This window comes from Arvicola amphibius, chromosome 6 (genome assembly GCF_903992535.2).
Source record: "Arvicola amphibius chromosome 6, mArvAmp1.2, whole genome shotgun sequence".
In the NCBI taxonomy this organism is placed as follows: domain Eukaryota; kingdom Metazoa; phylum Chordata; class Mammalia; order Rodentia; family Cricetidae; genus Arvicola; species Arvicola amphibius.
This window is the reverse complement of record NC_052052.2, coordinates 46,534,723-46,553,848: the sequence shown is the minus strand read 5'-3', so window position 1 is coordinate 46,553,848 and position 19,126 is coordinate 46,534,723. Positions and strand designations below refer to the sequence as shown.

Sequence of the window (19,126 nt, the reverse complement as noted above, 5' to 3'; positions counted from 1 at the left end):
GTGGTAACAAGGCAATATCCTGTTGAAGCACACTGGCAGGTATAAGTCGAGGTGACAGAACTGAAGCCTCTGTGCACTTCCTGGCAGCTAACACAAAGGGGACAGGTAAACGCAACCTGTCTTCCCAATGGAAAAATGGGAGAGCATAGTCAGGCAAGCTCAGGTTTCTTGTAAATGCCACATACTGCCATACTGGACTCTGACCTAAGTCTGTATGCCTACCAGAAAAGAATCAGAACTGAAGAACATGTTCCTGTCTAGATTTCCAGCTGAAGGCCTATCTCCAGTTTTGATCACAGAACCAGACCCCTGGCTGTGGGAAGATCAGAGTGAGAAAAACAAATCAAAGTACAGTGAGAAGGCTCAGCTGGGGGGGCAAAGAGTACCCTAAATTTGAAGTAAGAGGCACACAGCTCTCCACAAGGTGAGAGAACTTAGGTGAGCATCAGAAGAGAATTCAGCCTCCCATACTGGAATGTTACCTCACAACCAAAATGCAAAGGAGGTAGCAGCTGGGGTATTATAGAGGTCCCTAAGATTCTAGAAGGTGCTTCCAGCGTGGCTTAATATTTTCTTAGCATCTGAGCTAATCTACTGATTTAACCAGATGGATAAAAATCAAGATCCTTTTCAAAAAGGGCCTGGGCTACGAATAAGTTTCAAGGCTAACCATGGTTAACTTGTACTTCACTGCTATCTAAAACACTTTCGGATCCACAGTGGCGCCTGGATACACTGACAAAGGAAACAGTCTGCACTAATAAAGGCACCAATGGCCTATAAGACCTTGGGACATTTAACAAAATTCGTGGCATGAGGAAAAGTCAAATGAGGTTCATCAGAACAAAAAGCATAAAACCAACAAGAGTCAAGAGTCCTCAAGAGGACCATAGCATCATCCATCGCTCCCGGAGAGTACTGAGAATTTATTTCTGTCACCTCCTCAGGTGGTATACGGAATGTTTCTTAGCCACGACCTTTAGTAGGAAATATATTTTATAACTTCTCTTAGTGTGTGTATACATATTACATACCTCACAAGTTTTAAAATACAATGTGCTTAAGGATATATTTATTTCTTCTTTCTTTCCCTCTATTTTTTTTTCAAGTTCTGGTTATAACCCACTATGTTAAACTTATAACCATGATTCACTATGTGAAACACTTTCCTAGAGGGCTTGGATTCTATCCAAATATTTTAGACAATGTGGCAGAGGTAATCAAATTCACCTTAAATCACTCCAAAATGGAAGATGTCCCTCTCATACCAAGCAAATACAGAAGTTACAAACTACAATGGGCTTCTGGCCAAACATTAGCCCAGGCAACATGAAGAAACCCGCTGACACCAGCTCTGTGTACTGTACCTCATTCGGTAATGAAGCCGGAGAGACATCTTGTCATCCACAGTGATGATGCGGTTCGGAGCATACCAGAGCTTGGCGCTCTCGTCATACAGGGCGAAGAGGTTGTGACAGAGAGGAGAAATGTCTGGGGAGAAAGTACACCAGAAAGATGTAGGCACATACATTGGTCACCTTTCTCCAAAGACCAGCATATGCAAAGATAAGGAATTCTCTTATCCAGAAACAATCTAGGCCACCTCATCCTCTCAGGGCAGATGTAACTCTCAACTATGTCCACTTAGGGATTTTTCTTCATACTAATCAAGAACCACAGTTCCTCAGGAGAATGTACTGTGGCCACTCGCCAACCAAATTAAAGCAATTTAAAAATAAAATTTGGTGACATTTCTCAATATAAGGGTCTTACCAAATTCTGATTAAAATAATAAAAGGGGCTATCTCAGAGGTAGACAAAGTCTACCTAATGTGCACCTTTTTAAATCACAGCAAGGAAGAAATATCTGAGAAATGTAGGAATTCGTCAATCTGCATCCTATAATTTGTTTTAGCAATTCTGACACTGACACAAATAAGTTCCTGGCTACCATACAAACTACATATTAGGATAAACAAAGTGATTTTGTCAGTGATTAAAATGTATTATTATTAATAATTAAATATACTTAAGTAACTCTTTACAATATCATAAATGTATTTATTAGCATTAACTAGCAAGAAGATCCCTTAACAAAGCTGGCAAAAATAGTGTTGTGCCTTCTCACTCCACTACTTGCTCTTTTAAAAACAGCCAGCACGGTGAGAAAGTCAGATTAGGAAGTGCCTTGTTTCTGAACCCATCAGGAGATAGCACACATGTATCCAAACAGAAGAATGAAGGAATATGAGTGTCAATGCCCAGTTGCCACTGTTATCTTTAGTTTTAGCCAGATCTCAAGTTAAGATGTAAACAAATTAACATCTCCACTCCTGCCCTCATAAAAAGAGTGCTTCTCCTGAAACAACAGTGGTATTACCAAGGCGTTCCTGACCCTCACAGCCTCTTTCCAGTGTGGACCCTGGGTTGAGAAGTTACAGGCTCCTGGGCATCTCAAAGTCCTCTTCCATCACTTCGATCTGTGCCCCTCAAAAAAAAAGTGTGGACTGGCAAGATAGCTCAGCAGGTAAAGTCACTTGCCACAAGCCAGATGACCTTAGTTCAATCCCTGGAACCCACATGGTTGAAGGAGAGAACCAACTCTTGCAAATTGTCTTCTGATCTCCACATGTGAGCGTGCGTGCGTGCGTGCGTGCGTGCGTGCGTGTGTGTGTGTGTGTGTGTAAAAAAAGAAACTAAGAGGAAAGTCTTCCCTTTAGTTACTTCCAAGCACATCTTCCTTTGGAGACAAGAGCCAACATATTCTTTCCCATAGCATAAGCCTTTCCCCCTTTTGTTGGTGTTCTGGTGTATAAAGCCCTTTAGGCAAGTAAATGGGGCCTCCAGACAAGCTGCATTACTAACAAGATCTTAAACTAGCTACAACATCCCCACAATGTTGCTCTCAAAGCAAAGGACACAGGTATGGAATGGACCAGACTCTACAATATCACTGCAAGTTACTTCATCACCATAAATAGAGATACTACAAGCCGGGCGGTGGTGGCGCACACCTTTAATCCCAGCACTCGGGAGGCAGAGGCAGGCGGATCTCTGAGTTCGAGGCCAGCCTGGTCTACAAGAGCTAGTTCCAGGACAGGCTCTAGAAACTACAGGGAAACCCTGTCTCGAAAAACCAAAAAAAAAAAAAAAAAAAAAAAAAAAAAAAAAAAAAAAAAAAAAAAAAAAAAAAAAAAAAAAAAAAAAAAAAGAAATAGAGATACTACAATTCTAAGCAGCTTTATTGGAATACAATTTACAACTATAAAATCTGTTTTAAGTGCTTATTCCAGTGAATGACAGTAAATTAAGTAGGTGAGATATGTGGCTGTTTCTATAGTTTTATGGTCTCACTTTCCATCTAAAATTAGGTATGCAAACAGTATGCATCTCCATGTTGAAAAGATTATGAATGGAGAATATTTTGTTAGGTGTTCTGTTTTCTCACCCTAGCAAGGTAACAGGCTAGCTCTAAGTAAAACAAAATTTATTAAGTTTCACATTAGCATACAAGGGCCTCACCATAGCATTTTCATATATATGTATTTTTGCAAATAAATCTTACTTTTATAAAGAGATGAACAGCCTTATTGTCCTTTTCACAATCTAGTATGACCAAGCCAGAAGGCAACCCTAAGATTCTCAGTTCAACCAGCACCCATGGGAGAACAGACCCAGATAGCAGAATGATAGGCTTTAAACTTAAGGAGTCAGAATAATGACAACTACATTAGGGAACAGTACTACTAATTTTACTTTCACACTTGTACTGGGTGCTTTACACAGTGCCTCAACTAGTGCTGATGTTATTCAAATTACAGAGATGTTGAAGAAAAGATAATTGAGCTTTGGTTGGAAGTGATGGTTGAATGCCTGCGATTCTAGCAACCACTTGGGTGTCAGAAGAAATACAGCTTTGAGGCCAGCCTGGGCTATGTACTGAGTTCTAGAACAGCCTGAACTATCGAATGAGCCTGCCTCCAAGACTGAGCCTCACAGAAGGTTAGGGTCATTCCTTGGTATTCTATAGCTAGCTCATTAATGATAAAGAAGAAATACTTCATGTTTCAGTGAGAAGTAAAATCCAGGATTCGGAAATAAGACAGAACCCTGGCTTCCAGAACGCACACCTTGTTCTCAGCAGAAATAAAAGTCCACGTGTGCTTATAGATAGTGTAACACTGCAGCCTCCCAGCCCTGTAGCCAGTACTCACTGCACTCCTGGGCAGCCCTGATGCACAGCTCCTCTGCGGTGTACTCTCCATTGCCCAGGCGGAGTGGCTCCCTATCCAACAGATAGAAGGTCACTTCCACTCCTGGCTCAGGGACCACCTGCTTCACCTCAGTCTTCTTGAAGCTCCTCATTTTAGCACAGAACGCCATGGCACTGCAGTCCTCTTTTATATTTAGATACTGCAGGGGAGGAAAGGAAGACGATGGAGTCATTCCATGTGCTGTTTGCTATGAAGGAAAGCAAGCAGGTATCTGTGGTGCTGGACGAGAACTGCTACCCCTTTTCCATCCTGAATACCAACTAGGTCAGGGATTACAAGAGATGAAACCACAGAAATGATAAATTATGCATGATAACTAAGCAATCAGACTATATTCACAACAAACAATAATCTTAGACATGATCTGGATGTTTTCTCTATTAGCATACTAGTTGTAGCTAAAAACTAAGCTCTCATCTGGAATCAATAGTGTTAAAAGACTGATGATTAATTAGAATATTGCTGCCCCTGCTGAGATCACAGAACTTCTAAATAACCTACAGAAAGAATCATAGTCTTTCCATTTCATGTCTATCCCTACAGAACAGCAGGCTTGGTGAAAACATGAGCCATGCTGAATCTGTGCTCATCTGAGGCCGGGTATACAAAGTGACTACTACTATGTACTCTTATAAATCACACGGAGGGGCCATGAAAGATAGGGGACAGGTCTCTATCACCTGAGGGAAGCAGGAGGACAGATATCTCACACAGGGCAAGAAACACGAATAAATTCTTTGGTAAGAAAATCACTCACAGGGCCTTCAAAACAAGTGGTGCAGGACCAAAGGAGTCCCAGGCACTGAGCCCAGGGCAAGGCCAAAGGAGAAAAAGAGCAAGGGGAACCCCACATATCCTTTAGCCCTTGCCCAACACCAATGACCTCCCAACCATTTTCCTGTCCTCAAACTATTTCCTTCCTGCCTGCCAATCTAAGCTTTGCTTGAGTTTCCAAGTATTATCTCTGTAAGAGAGATCAGATCCTCTACTTGTTGCCCATTATCTGCAGACTACTCTCAAACTGAAACAGCTCTTTATCTCCTGGTTAACTGGTCCCATCAACTCCTCTCCTCTCACTTCTAGCTGCTTAAAACTCAGGCCACTGGGTATCCCTGTCTCCCCACTCCCACCCATTCCACTCCCTGTGAGGTCTTCACGAATGCTGACTGCTCCACTGAAATATACTCACCTCTTAGCTTTCATGGCAAAGTTCATTCTTCTTCAGAACCAGTCCAGACTAGCACTTTCTCCAAGAAGCCTTCACTGAGTCCAGTTGTACCCTTATGCTGGAGGCCATCTCGCCTGTGTTACTAAACTTACCACACTAGTCACAAGGTATTATGGTCATCGTATGCATGCACCTGTCTGCTGTGAATTCCCTGAGCATAGAGATGTACTCGTCTTTGTATACCCAGTAAGAAGCACAGAGATTTGCATACAGTGGGCACTTGGGAGAGGATACAAGATGTCCCAAACAGGAAAAACCCTCAGCACGAAATCCATTTACTTGGTCTATTAGCTGTCATGATAATAGGAAGTAAGAAAATTTAAATAGGTCTCACTGTTACAAATCAAAGGCATTCAATTTTAAATTTATAATATCCAAAATAAATTTAAAAACCAGAATCTACTAGAAATCAGGCTGAAAGACTAAGCTAATGGCTGGCCTTGCACTTCAGATAAGCAGACAAAGGCCCAGCACTTAGACCCTAACATAATTGCACTGAAAAACCAAGATAGAAGCCAACAGTATTTTAAGTCTGCTTCACAACGTGAGACAAAACAAACAAACAAACAAAAACCTTTGCCTTAGAGATTCTTTGCAGACACAAAAGAAGAAAAATTCAAAGACACTTGCTCTTTAACTCTAAAGAAACAATTAGGTACCACACAAAACTGTCCATTTACAAGGCTTGGCCCGCTGACAACCTCTGACAGGAGAGGGCCCACTGCACAGGTATCTCCTCAGCTGCTGAAAATGTAGACACATAGCTACTTCACCTCACCCAAAGTGAAAAAACCTAACAGGTTCATTAGGCTCCTCTGGGTAATGCACCCAGAAAAACAGACAATAAACTGTTAACAGTAGGGGCTATTCAGGAGAGGTTACAGACAACTTTAACTTTACTTCCTGGAGCTTCTGGTGTGCAGGGACCGTTTAAGCCAGCATATACAATACTGTGAATGAATAATAGACAGATTTCCTTTTTGTAATTGGAGGACAGAGTATAGCCAATCCTATAGTCTGAAGATCAGTTTAGTGCAATTGTACACACATAATCCCAACACTGGGTAGGCTGAGGCAGGTCCTCCTCAAGTTCACAACCAGTCTGGGCTACAAAGTGAGGCCCTGACTCAAAAGAAAATAACCAGAAGGTAAATGTGTATACCTGCATTTATTCGGTTGTCCAATGTCCCCGAAAAGCAAACTGGATTTTCTTCTTTACTTTCCAAAGCCCATTCGGAGCTGATCTAGAGACAAAAAATATCAATCAATCAACTCGGAGATAATTAGGTTTGAAAATAAGAGGATACTTTCATTAAGGAAACAGCAAAACCTACATAGGAAGGAAAATGCATTTGGAGGAAAAGGATAGGAACCAATTGAAAGAGACCTTAAGAAGGAAAAGACAACATAGGGTATAAAAATCAAAGATGTTTCATTGTTCCAAGAAAAGAAGCCAAAACTTTTGCTGCCTGGTGTAGAGTATCCTGTCCTAAGAACAGCTATCAATACCTCTCTCCTGACCCTATGACTGACAGTTCAGATGCCCAAAGGTGTTCATCCCTACAAAGTGTTTTTGGCAACAAACAGTTACCAACTTATGGATTCAAATTTGGTTTCTCATTATTATTGAACACATTTTATCAGAATCTTCTTGAAGAAAAGTATAGCCCTGGACAGTACATGGCAGCAGAGATGAACTAGGAAGCAAGAGGTGGAATGGGCTGGCAACCATCCCCATCATCTTACATCATTACTATGGGACACAGCATGAATAAAAACTCAAAAGCAAGAGTACCACAGGACCTCTTAAGCTCCTCTCACTCATTTGGTGACAGGCTAGAAATAGTAAGAGAAAACCCTTTCTGCAATGGTTGGGACTGTAGTAGACGTAATGATGGTGGGAGCTGGAGAGCTAGTTCAGTGGTTAGGAGTATTTGTTCTTGCAGGGGACCTAGGTTCAGTTCTCAGCACCCACATGTGTCATACTAGCATCCATAACTCCAGTTCCTGGGGACCTGACACCCTATTCTGAGATCCAAGGGAAACACACAATGCTCAAATATGCACTCAAGCAAATATATTAAATACACTGAAAATGTTTTTAAAACATTTGTAAAAAGTAGTAACAATAGGCCAGACAGGAAATATGAGTATGAATTTTGATGTGACAACTTTGGTTTGGTAACTGGGATACAAATACCTTAAAAAACACTCAGATAACAAATCATTTTGCCTTCAATTTAAAATAAATAAGAATGAATGACAACTGCTTATGAGTAGTAGACACACAATCTCATGACAACAGTCATTAGAAAATAACTAAATAATAATGCTGTGCTTTGTGCAGAAGTGCAACTTCAAAAGCCATGTTTAGATGTTTCCCATTCACTTTGCCTGGCTCTCCACATTAGAAAAAGAACTAGCTGAGGAAAAGAGCAAAGTGGTCCCTGCTCACATGGAGCTTATAGCCTGCAGAAACAGCAGAACCAGGAAGAGAAACCGAGACTGACAGTATAGACTGGGAGTATGATAGAGCCTGAGGCTCAGGGAGGCAGTCACACATACCTGAGATGGAACAGATGTGCAGGGAGTGAGAGGGAGGAAGGTACAAATGCCAACAGTTGCAAACAGTGTGAGCAAACGCATCAGCATGTGCAAAGGTCCCGGAGTGAAAACCTATACTATTCCTTCTCACACCAGGCAAGGGCAAACTTGCTAAGAACACGGCTACATGCCTTTATCAAGGACAAACAATCCTGATGAGGAACTCTACTTTCAAACACAAAGAACCTTGCCCCAAACCAGGAAAGGGTCATACTTTAAAAGAGCAGAAGAGATTTTACTAGTTCCACTAGGCCTAGGTTCTTTCCATGGAAGCTACTGTATAATCCTTTATAGTACTTAAAGATGTTTATTTTTTTAATAAATTTATTTACATATTAATTATACATCCTGGTCCCAGTTTCCCCTCCCTCTGCTCCTCCTCTACCTCCTACTCTATTCCCATCCACCCCCCAATCTGCTCCTCCTCCATTTCTGTTTAGGAAAGGGCAGGTCTCCCATGAATATCAACAAAACATGGCATATCAATTGCAGTAAGACTAAGAACCTCCACATGTATTAACGCTGGACAGAGTGACCTAATATGAGGAGTAGGGTCCCAAAAACCTCTAAAAGAGTCAGAGACAAACCTGTTCCCACTGTTAGGAGTCCCACAAGAGGACTTTGGTTTTGGAAACCAAGTCAAGTTTCTTACTATACAACAAACTCTTCAGTACCAGCAGCACAGACCAGCAGGAATCATGAAACAGCCTTTAGAAGACACACTTCACAGGGCATTTCAAGTGAATGTTAAATAGCTTAGAAAACAGGAACAATAAAGAAGAACAACCCATAGTGTCTGGATTAAAGCAGTGAACTCTTTCCCCTTATTATACTGGCAACGATTTAAAAAAATAGCCTTTATTCAGTGAGAAAAGGTTACTGTGTGGCCCAAGTCTTTAGGTGCTGGTTTATGCAGGAGAAAAATAAGAGAAGTCTACAGATTTCTCAAATTCTTTATTATAGTCTTCTGTAAGTGGTAAGCACCTCTGATAGTTTCTGACTGATGGACAAGTAAAACAAACAAAACAGCTTGTGAGTCAAAACATAGCCAACTCAGAAATTTCTACATGATGATCCAGACAGCTCCTAAAGTATTGGTGTTTATGTAAGGGATAAACAGATGATTAAACTTTAGATAGAGGGCAAAACAGAAACTGAACTAACACAGTTCTAAAGCTCCAGAATGCCTGCATCAGAGTGTGAGTGTCTGAGACAAAGACACTGGCAGACTGTGCAGCAAAAAGACTAAGTGATGGCTCGAATCAAAGATAAGAATCTAAATAAAACAATGCATGTACTTTCACCATTTTCACCATTATTTTCACCAAAGACACCGTCTTGCCAGGTGCCATGCTTTTTAAGCCTAGAACTTTGGAGGCAAAAGCAGAAGTCTTTGAGTTAGAGTCTAGCCTGTTCTACATACTGAGTTTCAAATCAAAAAGGTACTATCTTACCTACAATGAATTTATTTCATTTTATTTATTGTATTGTATTGTTTTTTGTTTGTTTGGTTGGTTGTTTTTTTTTGTTTGTTTGTTTCTGTTTTGTTTGGTTTGGTTTCTCTGTAGCTTTGGAGCCTGTCCTGAAACTTTGTAGACCAGGTTGGCCTCAAACTCACAGAGATCCACCTACCTCTGCCTCCCAAATGCTGGGATTAAAGGTATGTGCCACCACCACTAAGCCCACAATGAATTATTTTGAGAAATCAAAACCTTTCTGAAGCACAAAGTACTGATAAAATGTTGAAAAGCTCAGAGAAAAGGAAAAGAAAACCTTATAATTTTGAGTACTCTGTCCTGGGAACCTGCCGGGAAGAGCCACAGAGTAAGCAGAGGCCTGGTTCCATGCCGCAGTTCAGTCTGCTGAAGGTTAATACAAAGGCTGGAGTCCTACTGACTTGAACTTGAATCTGGCTTCCCAGGGAAATTACTTAACAACCCTGAATCTCAATATTCCCAGTGAAAGTAGGGAGATAAAATAGCATTTATCTCACAGACTGGCAAAAGCTAAATACCACAAATAAAGCATCCAACAGACTCCCATTCTCAGGAAGGCCTTGCATGTGGACTGTAATTTCTGCTCATCTGATTACAGTAATGGGATACAGTTCCAGCCAAGGAGGAGCCCAGAATGCACAAGGCATCTTCACGGTTTGTGACAGAGAAAACCACTGGCACTTCAATCTGAGCTGTGTTGGACTAATCTGTGTGAGTGACGGGAGTCCAAATGTGGGACTCTTGATTGGAGGGCCTTATTCTTTCCACAAAGACTGGCCTACAGTGACCATTACCCCCATTTCCTCTGGCTCTTTAGTAGTTTTCCATCTAACATCACCCAGGACACTGATCTCATTAGGAAGCTTTTAAAATTGTCAGAAAGGAAGCCATTAAACCAGGTGTGGTGGTGAGGACCTACAATCCAGCCCCCAGGAGGCTCAGAGGATTACAAATTCCAGACCAGCCTAGGCTACAAAGTGAGTTTGAGATCAACCTGGTCTGCACAGCAATACCCTATCTCAAAACAAACAAGAGCAGCAAAGCCTTTAAACTGCCCACTCTGGCTGTGCTCCAGCCCACAGTCACAGCAACCCCTGCCACCCTGGAGTGGGAAAAGCAGTGTTCCAGTGATTCAGCACAAGCCTACCTTTCCTGAACACAGAACTTTCTTTTTTTATTATTGATTTTTATTGAACTATGCATTTTTCTCTGCTCCCCTCCTTTCCTCTCCCCTCCTCTTCAACCTTCTTCCATGGTCCCCATGCTCAGGAGATCTTGTCTTTTCCTACATCCCATGTACATTAGATCCATGTATGTCTCTCTTAGGGTCCTCTTTGTTGTCTAGGTTCTCTGGGATTGTGAATTGTAGGCTGGTTTTCTGTGCTTTATGTCTAAAAGATACTTATAAGTGAATACATATGATCTTTCTGGGTCTCAGTTACCTCACTCAATATAATGTTCTCTAGATCCATCCATTTGCCCACAAATTTCAAGATGTAATTATGTTTTTTCGGCTGTGTAGTACTCCATTGTGTAAATGCATCATATTTTCCTTATCCATTCTTCAGTCGAGGGGCATTTAGGTTGTTTCCAGGTTCTGGCTATGACAAACAATGCTGCTATGAACAGAGCTGAGCACATGTCCTTGTGGTACAATTGAGCATCCTTTGGGTATATACCTAAAAATCGTATTGCTATGATCATAGTTGAGCATATGTCCTTGTGGTATGATTGAGCATCCTTTGGGTATATGCCCAAAAGTGGTATTGCTGGGTCTTGAGGAAGGTTGTATCCTAATTTTTTGACAAATTGCCATACTGATATCCAAAGGAGTTGTACCAGCTTGCACCCACCAGCAATGAAGGAGTATTCCCTTTATCCCACATCCTCTCTAACATAAGTTGTCATCAGTGTTTTTGATCTTGGCCATTCTTACAGGTATAAGATGGAATCTCAGAGTTGTTTTGATTTGCATTTCTCTGAAGACTAAGGATACTGAGTATTTCCTTAGTATCTTTCAGACATTTTAGATTCCTCTGTTGAGAGTTCTCTGTTTAGGCCTGTACTCCATTTTTTATTGGATTATTTGTTCTTTTGATGACTGATTTCTTGAGTTCTTTGTATATTTTGAAGATCAAATCTCTGTCTGATTGGGGTTAGTGAAGATCTTTTCCCATTCTGTAGGCTGCCGTTTTGTCTTGTTGACTGTGTCCTTTGCTTTACAGAAGCTTTTCAGTTTCAGGAGGTCCCATTTACTAATTGTACCTCTCAGTGTCTGTGCTACTGGGGTTATTTTTAGGAACTGGTCTCCTGTGCCAATGTGTTCAAGTGTACTTCCCACTTTCTCTTCTATGAGGTTCAGTGTGGTTAGTTTAATGGGTCTTTGACCCATTTGGACGTGAGTTTTGTGTGCAGTGATAGATATGGATCTATTTTCATTCTTCTATATGCTGATATCCAGTTATGCCAGCACCATTTTTTAAATATGATTTTTCCTATTTTATATTTTTTTGCTTCTCTGTCAAAAATCAGGTGTTCGTAGGTGTGTGGATTGCTATCCGGGTCTTTGATTTGGTTCCATGCAACTTTTTAAGGTCTCATACAGTCAGGAAAACCATCTGCTGTCCTCTAGTCGTACCGACAAGTGCCTCCCACCAGTAGCATCACAGACTGTCTCTCCCGAGACCCCAGCACTTTGCTGTGACCTGGGAACATTCAGCTGAGAGCACTGCAAGATACTGTAAAGCTGCTGGACTCCAGCCAAAAGAATGACATAATATAAACACAAAAATGCATTTTTTTCCTGTCAGCAAGTCAGAATTACAGCTTTTCTATATGCCATTCCTGTCACACAAAATCACTCACTTCTAACTATAGCAGCAATTCCGGGAATACCCCACAACAGTAAATGCTGCTTCATTTACAATAAATTTCTAGGGATGAGCAAAATGATCGATGACAAGTCAATGGGTCAGACTCTGCCTTGTTCCCAAAGAGCTGCTTTAGCCAAGAGGAGGTCTCTGACCAGAGCAAGCAGTACTCTGTTTAATTAAAGTCAGTAAGTGTCTTCCTAAAAGCCACACTGTACCAAGATACTGGGCAGTTCAATTCTGCTTTACTTTTTGTTCTTTTAAACTAATTACCATTAATGTATCTATAATGTTATTAAAGAGGCCATGATAAGATTTAGTGAAGCCATCTCCACTGCCTTTCTTAGAGTCAAAAATATGGTGGCAAAAGTGGATTCTCAGAAGGGAAAGTCAGGCCAGGCTTGGCAGCGCAGTCCATCATCCCACCATGTAGGAAAAAGAGGCATAAGGGTCATGAAGTTGAAGCCAGCCAGAGCTTCAGAGCAAATCCCCAGCTAGCCTGAACAACATAATGAGGTCTTGTCTTTAAAACAGGGGTGGAAGAGATGACAGGCAGGACACAGGCACCTGTCTTCCTTTCAGTCGGGCTGCTTAAACATCCATCTAAAGGACTTGAGAAGCACCTGCACCATGACAATGAAACCTGGCTTTTATTTTGTCCCTAAAAGGGGCTTTCAAATGTCTGACCACATTCAGGATTCATAGTCCCTTCCACAGATGAAAAGACCTGACTTAGGACAGTCTCATGATCAATTGCCAGTGAGTGGCACAATTCCTTGTCCAGTGTCCTTGCTGGCATTTTGTTCCTTTCTGGAAAAGATACAAACTCCAAGGAATCCCCACACAAAACAGAACAGATACTTAAGTATGCACACTAAAACCTTAGGGTCTATTTCCAGCTGCTAAGACAAACAGGGGCCTTGGCATCTGGAGGAGGATGTGGTAGGATGCCAAGAACTGGCAGTAGAGACTGTGCAGTCAAGAAGGCACAGTGTGAGGCTTGGGCTGGGAAGCCATCTGGGAGAGGAGCAGCTGCCAGACTCGAGAAATCAAGATTGAAAGTGGAGGAGGGCTGTGATATTCTAGAAAAGGGTCAGAAGAAAGGAAAATCACCAGCATGGTACCAGCAGGTGTTTGGATCAGGAGGACTGAGAAACAAACACAAAAGGAAAGACAGGAAAGAGCAGACGCTATGGAGAAGTGAAGAAGGGTACAAAAGAGTCTGTGCCAGTCTGTCCAGGAAGACAAATGGCCAGGACATGCCTGGTCTTGAGCAGGTCTCCTAAACTCTCAGGACTCAAGTTCTGCCTAATGATAAAGTATTGGGGCTCTCTACGGATGGAGGCAGTTAGAAGTCTGGTCCTCTAGTCACTCCAAACTGGTTTGAGTCATCAGACCTACTTCTTTCTCTGTGACTCTGGGTACTTCCTTAACTTCTCTGAGTTTCTGTTTCCAATGTAAAGCAGTAATTATAAAACAAGATTGTTACGATTAGAGAGTTTCCTAATCTTATTCTAAAATTAAAAGCTTAACAGCCACTAGGTCAGTTTTTGTTAAATTTACACAAGGGTTTAAATTCTTTTCGATTTAAAGGGGGTGGCTCAGGTGTCAAAGTGTCTACTGTATAAACAGGAGAACCTTGTTTCAGATTTCCAGCACACGTGTCAAAACTAGCATAGCTGCAACCTAAGCAGAGTAGGAGTGCAGAAAGTTGAAACCATGATGTTCACTGCCCAGCCTAGGTAAAACGATGCCTGAAGTTAACCTCCCGCCTCCACACACATGTGCACATACAAATGAACAGTACACAAGGAGGTGGGGTGAGGAACAGGTAAAGCATGTGGGAAAATGTGTTGTCACAAATTGTCACAATTTTTCACTAACATAATTTTGGCACTGTATGAAACAAAGGACACAGAACCTTGCTAGCTAGCACAGCTCTTGACAGAGCCTGAAAGAAACCATGACTTTGGTGATTGAGAAGGTGACCCTGCGTTCCCCCACACTCCTTGCTAATTCATGCTAATTTATTTGTGTGTCCTAAAATTTATACGAATTACTTTGGGGGCAAAAACCCATCTATATGGATCTGATGGAAGACTCCCATTGGCTAATAAAGAAACTGCCTGGCTCATTTGATTGGCCAGCCCTTAGGTGGGCGGAGTAGACAGAACAGGAAGAAGGAAGTGAGGTAGATGGCTCAGTCAGATGCTACGCCTCTCCTCAGGGAGACAGACGCGATGAAGCTCCAGCCCAAGATGGACGTAAACTAGAAACTTCCCGGTAAGACACCACTTCGTGGTGCTACACAGATTATTAGATATGGGTTAATCAAGATGTGAGTAAGAGGCTGAAAATAATGGGCCAGGCAGTGTTTAAAAGAATACAGTTTGTGTGTTGATATTTCATGTGTAAAGGTAGCCGTGCAGGAGCCAGGGCAGCAGGAACGCAGCCTGTCTGCTCCTCACTACATGGATCCTAGACATCTTTAACCTTTAATCACTTGGCATTCTCAGGTACAAAACACAGTCTGAGAAGTCAGGGTGAGAATGTGAGGGGAAGGCCACCATACTGGCACCATCACCAAGGGTCACAAGCCATTGCCAGGTAGGGACTCTGCTTCCTGTACAACTCCTTAAAAGCTCAGTACCCAGAAGGAAATGAGTCAGAGCCCCTCAGCCCTGCAGCCTCATGGAAGACCACTCGGGAGACCAAGCAAGCAACACAGAGAGACCAAGTGCTGCAAAACTCCAAACAGAACAACACTCACTCTATGCTCTAAAGGAATTTGGCTACTGCATCAAAATATACTTGGATGAAAAAAGTAAGAGAAAAAGGAGAAAAAAGTTTTCTCTACAGAGTCTCCAGCACTTCTCTGTGGAGTAATCATGATCAATATGTATGATTAACAGGGACTCTCCTTTTTTCCTTCAAGGCTGGAGATAAGCCCAGGGTACCAACTCATCCAAGTAAACACAACCACTGAACCACATGTGTAGCCCAGAATGCCACCCTCAAACTGCAGGCAGAGCTCTAAGCAGATGGCACTGGTGCGATACGGAACACATTCAATGCTCCAGCAGCAGGTAGAGTCGAGACCACCCTTCTGCCCACCCCCACCCCATTTTCTGCAGCACAGCCTCACATCTACTCTTTAGGAACTATGACTGCAGTGAGAAATACATCTTACAATATCCATGTGCTTCACAGAAAGAAACTTCTGTCAGGTGAGGTGGCTCACACCTGCAATTCCACACTCAAGAGGCAGAGGCAGGAGGATCTCTGGTGTGGGAGGTCCTTCTGTCTATGTGTTGCTTTTATTGGTTAATGAATAAATCTGTTTTGGCCAGCGGCTTAGGAGACTAGGGCAAGGCAGGAATTCCAAGCAGATAGAGGAGGAGAAAGAAGGTGGAGTAGGGTCATGTAGGGGTCAGCAGGAGACAAATGTCAGAATCTTGCTGGCAAGCCACAGCCACGTGGTAATATGTAAAAGTAAACCAGAAATACACTTAAGCTATTGGCCAAAGAGTATTGCAAATAATATAGTTTCTGAGTGATTATTTTGGGCCTGGGCAGCCGGGAATGAAGGAGTGGCCTCCCCCAACAGATCTCTCTTATACAGTGAGCTTTGAGGTCAACCTGAGTTACACATTAAGATCTTGCTTCAAAAATTCAAAAGGGAGGGGCTGGAGAGATGGCTCAGTAATCAAGAGCACTGACTGCTCTTCCAGAAGACCCAGGTTCAGTTCCCAGCACCCACATGACAGCTCACAACTGTTTGTAACTCCAAGATCCAACACTCTCACACAGACAAAACACCAATGCAAATAAAAAATAAATAAAAATGAACAAAACAAAACAAATAATTAAAAAATTTAAAAAGGAAACAAACAAACAAAAAAGTCTTACCCTCACTATTTTCTAAGGTATCCTATTTTCTTCCATCTAATACATGGTTAAAATGCTAAAGCCTGAAAATATATTTCACAGCTGACTAATAAAAATGGGCAGAGACTGGTCATGAGAGAACTCAGTCTTCAATAGTGTCCCTCCTAGACAGTTACCTCCTAGTATCATACCATAGTTGCACAAAACTCTAGAAACTACATCTCAAAGACCCATCTTAACGTCTGCCAATTGCCCCTACCCTTACCCATGTGTATTTCCACAGCCCCAGGTTCTACTTTTATGGTCACACTTCCCAGTCAGTCTCCACAGAACTTAATGAGCTCAAACTCCAAGTTGTTTATTTTGCATCTGGTCAAAAATTTGACCATATTTCAACCATATTTCCATTGTAAAGGGAGAAAAATCTAGTGTGTGGCTATCAACAGGAAATATGGGAAGGTCATTTAGTTCTGCATTCTGGATGGCAAGAGGTATCATAATTAGAGGTCACTGATTATTTCTTTATCAACTAACTAGAAAAGGTATCCAGATGCAGCTGTCATTTATCAGAAAGAACACTTTCCACTCTGCACATAAAAAGGTAAAAGCACATTAATGAGACTCATGGAGACCTTGAAGTGAGGCTCCGCACAGGTCTGCAGCATGCCCACCTCTATCGCTCTTGTCAAAGACACTGTCTAACAAACAATCCTTCAATTGGCTGGGCACTCCATTTACTATTTCTGCTGTTTGGCTGGTGGTGAGGGACAGGGCAGGAAGAGGATACAAACCCCAGCCATAGAGCATCCTGTTTGTAAAGGTATAAATTTCATAATACAAAGGATATTTGCTAAGAACACTCAGTAATTAGTGAAAGGTAATTTACATCATGGTAGATGTAAAAGATTAACTGGGCTAAATACAGCAGGAGAAATGACTTGCTGACTCCTAGACATCTTTAAATAACACAAACACAAAGTCACCATGTAAAGTCTGCACGCAGCTTAATGGGAAGAATAGAAAATAGTAAGATAGTCCCATGGGCAGTACCTCAGAATGAGGCAAGGTGACTGATTTCAAGTGTGGAACACACCTTAACAAGGCAAAGGGCATGCTGTCAGTGAGCACAGACAGCGCTAACATAGACCACAAAGGCTGAGGGGAACCAGCATGGTGGATTTGGTCAGGTCAAGAAGAACCTTAGCAGCTAGGTTCAAGGAGTTTTCAACTTTCTGCAACTGGACATTTTTCCTGCACATAGGATAATACTAAGATTTATATACATTTTTTAATTCTGTAAAAGATAAATGGATGGTAGGTAGGTAAGTGATAGACAGGTAACAGATGCATATGACAGACAGATGTGTCTAGTAAAACACCTGGCCTGCAGAAGGCATGTAATACTCTAACCACTACAAAAGACATGGAAGTCAGTATTGAACCTAGGACCTGCCTCACACTTGCTAGACACTAAGTGCTCTACCACTAAGCTACATCCTCAGCCCTCCATCCAAAAAAAAGAAAAAAACCAAACTTTTCTAACTATCTTGAGACAGGATTTCACTAAGTTGCCAAGCTAGCCTTGAAAAGGTAGACACACTCAGTGTCTATCAGCAGATAACCAGGGATGAGAGCATAAACAGTACATTGTATATATAGTGGAATACTAACCCACGAAAAATAAATGAAATTCAAATATACTACAAAATTATGTAGGCTAAATGAAATAAGTCCAATATTATATAAATCTGCTTAAATTAATTATCTAGAGTAGTCAAACTCAGAGCCAAGTTTTGAGGTACCCACAGGATTTGGACAGTAGTGAAGTAAAGGAAGACTGCTTAACAATAAAGTAATTCGGGAAGGGAAAGGTCATCATGGTTACATGTCACCGTGAATATGCTTAATGCTAATAAATTGCACATCTAAATGTACAACCTACATTAAATTGATTTTGTGTTCATTTTGGTACACACAAAACACTGGGGGAATATGGTCCCCAACTGATGTGGTAACCTATTCAAAAAAGACCAGCTCTTTGACTAGACATGATGCATCCACAAGGTTCGTCCTTTGACTATGGTCTTTGTCCTCATCATTCCAGTTGGCAGCACCCCTGTTCCAGGCAACAGATCTCATAAGGGATTAAGAAGAAGGTAAAAAGCAGAAGCTAGCCTCCAGGAAAGCAGCTGTCACCCAGTTATTTCTTTTTTTTTTTTGTTTGTTTTTTGTTTTTTTGTTTTGTTTTGTTTTGTTTTTTTTCGAGACAGGGTTTCTCTGCAGCTTTAGAGCCTGTCCTGGAGCTAGCTCTTGTAGAGCAGGCTGGTCTCGAACTCACAGAGATCCGCCTGCCTCTGCCTCCCAAGTGCTGGAATTAAAAGCGTGTGCCACCACCGCCCGGCTCAGTTATTTCTTTTGATGTCTAGATGGCCAGAACTAAGTTGCGCGGCCTCAAGTTGGTGTCATCATTACAGAGAACATCCTTGTGCATAGCTAAAAGTTGCTGTGGAAGAAGTAGAGGGAGCTTAGTGGCAGCAGAACAGTCTCTGCCATTCCCACCTAGCTGGAATGGTATATACAGCATCCTTCTCTCAGACCATCACTCTCACCATGATTCCCTTCTTCCCATATTTATTTAAATGTTCTTAATGTCTCTCTCATCTTGATATGATATAGCACAACAAAACAAAGGAAAAGCCATCTAGTGACTCATGCTTATAAACCCATCAAGGAGGCTGAAGAAACAATCATGAGCTGGAGGCCAGA

The 19,126-nt window shown here is 41.7% G+C and overlaps 1 protein-coding gene across 1 annotated transcript in view; it reads right to left on the bottom strand.

The window, feature by feature from the left end:
* The window catches only part of Jak1 (Janus kinase 1), a 120,095-nt gene that overhangs the window by 37,231 nt on the left and 63,738 nt on the right, over positions 1 to 19,126 (bottom strand). Inside the window, exons 2-4 of the mRNA XM_038332442.1 lie at positions 6,665 to 6,746; positions 4,215 to 4,413; positions 1,368 to 1,491 (exon numbers count right to left, since the gene is read on the bottom strand). Of these exons, the coding sequence (XP_038188370.1) occupies positions 1,368 to 1,491; positions 4,215 to 4,413; positions 6,665 to 6,670 (329 nt within the window). The 5' untranslated portion in view covers positions 6,671 to 6,746. The remainder of the gene's footprint in view (positions 1 to 1,367; positions 1,492 to 4,214; positions 4,414 to 6,664; positions 6,747 to 19,126) is intronic.